The 3,009-nt window shown below is 41.8% G+C and overlaps 1 protein-coding gene across 1 annotated transcript in view; it reads right to left on the bottom strand.

Moving 5' to 3' along the window:
• Positions 1-610: 610 nt before the first annotated feature.
• Positions 611-3,009, bottom strand: part of H257_13963 (hypothetical protein) — a gene marked incomplete at both ends in the record, with an annotated part of 3,376 nt that continues 977 nt past the window's right edge. Inside the window, one exon of the mRNA XM_009841671.1 lies at positions 611-1,210. Coding sequence (XP_009839973.1) covers positions 611-1,210 — 600 coding nt within the window. The remainder of the gene's footprint in view (positions 1,211-3,009) is intronic.

The following is a 3,009-nucleotide window of genomic DNA, read 5'->3' as shown; positions in this document are numbered from 1 at the left end:
CATCAAATACCAGAGGTATTCTGTTGATTTTTCTGCGCAAACAACAGATACTCGTTTTGTCCCTTGGAAGCTATTTCCGAGTTCACAATCACCAGCTCTCTACTCCCGCCACTTCATGAATATTTGAAAACAAGATACATGACTCACTGCCGTATTTGTCGTTTTGATCTGCACCTTGAAATATAATACATGAAAGTCATTATATAGCTAGTGTCACCTGAAATTAATTATACAAATGGAATGTTTTAATAAATTGTTCAAATATTTACTTCACGGTGCAAATATACTATCACAAATACGGTAGACTCAGTTAAGCCAACAACATTCGATGCAAATATCTGCACCATGAAATCTAAAACCTAAGTAAAACGATAAATTCAATCTAATCATAAATGCAGTGTACATATGCAATATTTATATTAAATGTTCAAATTTAATGACATGGTGCAAAGGCACGACAAATCCGGTGGTCGTCAATCAAATATCACGTTCTGTAGCTTTCTGCCCAACAGATACTCGTTTTGTCCCTTGGGACAAATCCATATATAGTAAGTAATATAGTGACAAGCAACCCCAAATTGGGAAAAATTGATTGGAAGCCGATTTGGACTCAAAAGATTTGTGCCAATATCAACGAAATCGACAATACCTCAAACGACGGCAACGCCGTAAGATGGCGGGTCGAGTTGTCCGCGGGGTATTTGATCTCAATATTGAAGCCCACATGGAGAGGCACATGGTCGAACGCCAATCGCAGCGTTGGAAACGCATCGCACAACGCTTGCATTGGCGAAACGCTGTCACAGGAGCCACCCGTCGTCACATATTTGGTCCCATTCGAGTTTGATGGACGTGGTTGGACGCTACTTGACAAAGATGGAGGAGGAGGTTGGGCTAATGCCAAGATCGAAAGCCAGTGCTTTCGAAGCAGCGAGCGCAGGCGCGACGGATTCGGCTGGCTGCAGTGGCGCCACTCGACCTGGTTCAGCTGCGCCAATGTCAAGTCGTGTAGCCCCATCTTGGACATCATGGTCGCATGAAGCACGCGGTGGCCGAGCTTGGCATGGAGAAAGAAATCGTGGTAGATCACGGGCACGCGATCTCTCGACAGCTGGACGTCGAACTCGATCATGTCGGCGCCGGCAGCCCCCGCTACGATGAACGACGGCAGCGTATTTTCCCGAATCCACGACAAGCGGTGCCCAAGTTTCTAACACCAACCAGTCCCACGAGTGTTAGTCTGTTGTCAAATGGTATTGTCGATTCGAAATTGGAGAGTGTTAGCACCAAATCGGCAGACAATATACGACCAATGAAAACCCAAATCACGAATCAAGTAGCCAATCAAATTATACGACCAATCATACAACATCAAATTAGGGTGTGACTTAAACTGCACGAAGTTTACATACAAAAACCAATACAAAGAATCGATCGATGGATTTGGCGAATCAGCACAAGAGTCGTCCAAATTTTGGGTAAAAGGGCAATATTATTACGCATCAAATCCATAGGAACGAATGGAGGAGTCTCTCATTTTGTACGATTTGCACACTTCTTTGCCATGGAAATAAATGTACACACACCGCCATCGAAAAACCCGAATTCATACATATAACATGAAAGACCTCTGACTGATTTCAAGATTTACGAGACCATTGTTTATATAATCGCCCTTATTTTAACTGGTGAACTTATATTTGAATTATAACTGTCACAGAACCAAATGCAATTTGAAATGTCCACAATAATATTGTCTATTCTACATGAATTTTGGAAGTGGGCCCAATCGTATCGCGCGAAACAATCGCGCCACCAGTACATCCGATTGGCTAATTTTTAGAAGACCAACTTTGATTGGCCGGTTTCAAAGAAAGGGCTTGCAACCATGACATCCATCTTGGTTTGACAGAACCGATTCAGCAGCCATACTTCACGACGAAGAAAGAACACGAGATCCTCTGAGACCTCTAGATGTCGTGAATTGTCGACATTTGATTGGATAATTAGAATTGGCCCATCCGAACGGTTTCTAATCGTGCTGGGTGGGGTGATCTTGGAAATCCAATCCTGAATGCATAATTTCCCTCAAATGCAAAATACAAAGTAGTTTATTGTCAATTCGGTTCGAAATTGGGCCGACAATCGATCGACCAATCAAAACCCAGAACACAAATTCACTGGCCAATCAAATCCTCGTTTCAACCCTTCCACATTGACCATGTATATTATTAGTGTGGTGTGGTGTGACACTGCACTGTATAGGTTTTGACATTCCAAATTCACAGTACAAACACTATCGATCGACGGATTTGGCAAATCAGAACTAGAATAAATAATAGAATGACGTTCAAGATAGTATAATTACCAATTCCCCAAAGAACGAGCGCGGGGCCAAGTCCAAGTACACGTGCTGGCCTTCGGTTGTGTTTGCCCCACAGACTTGAACGCTTCCTTGTTCGATCAAGTAGAAGTATCTACAGCCACATATTGTCAAATTGATTCGAAACTGGAGCCCTCAGCAGAATCGAATGTCTTCAGAGAATCGATTAAAGAACCGCCTGAGCCAATCAAATTAGGTCATGTCGAATTTCTACCAATCTAAACCTTTGACTCCACTGCATTGGGCAAAACCAATATATACTAATATTTTTATAGTATAACGTGTACAAGCTTAAATAGGATCAAACAGATTCGAAAATTATTTGACGAAATGACTCTCAAGTCCAAATTTGGGTGAAATTCTCAATATCATTCGCTGTCATACTCCAAAGCATACCAGTACATACTAATAGTATGCAGGCCACGACAAATATATATATTTTTTTATATACTGCGCTACGACCATCACAACACGACAGATATATTGATATATATATATACATTGTTCGTGGTGGTTGTGTGGTGCGAATATATATATATATATATATGAAATGTATTGAGTAGTTTAACGTACCGCCGAGGTTGCCCGACGACAACGATATCGTGTTCGGAACGGAACGAGACGGT

This window comes from Aphanomyces astaci, assembly GCF_000520075.1.
Source record: "Aphanomyces astaci strain APO3 unplaced genomic scaffold supercont1.52, whole genome shotgun sequence".
Classification (NCBI taxonomy): Eukaryota; Oomycota; class Saprolegniomycetes; order Saprolegniales; family Verrucalvaceae; genus Aphanomyces; species Aphanomyces astaci.
The sequence above is the reverse complement of the archived record's forward strand: the minus strand, read 5'-3'. Positions and strand labels throughout refer to the sequence as shown.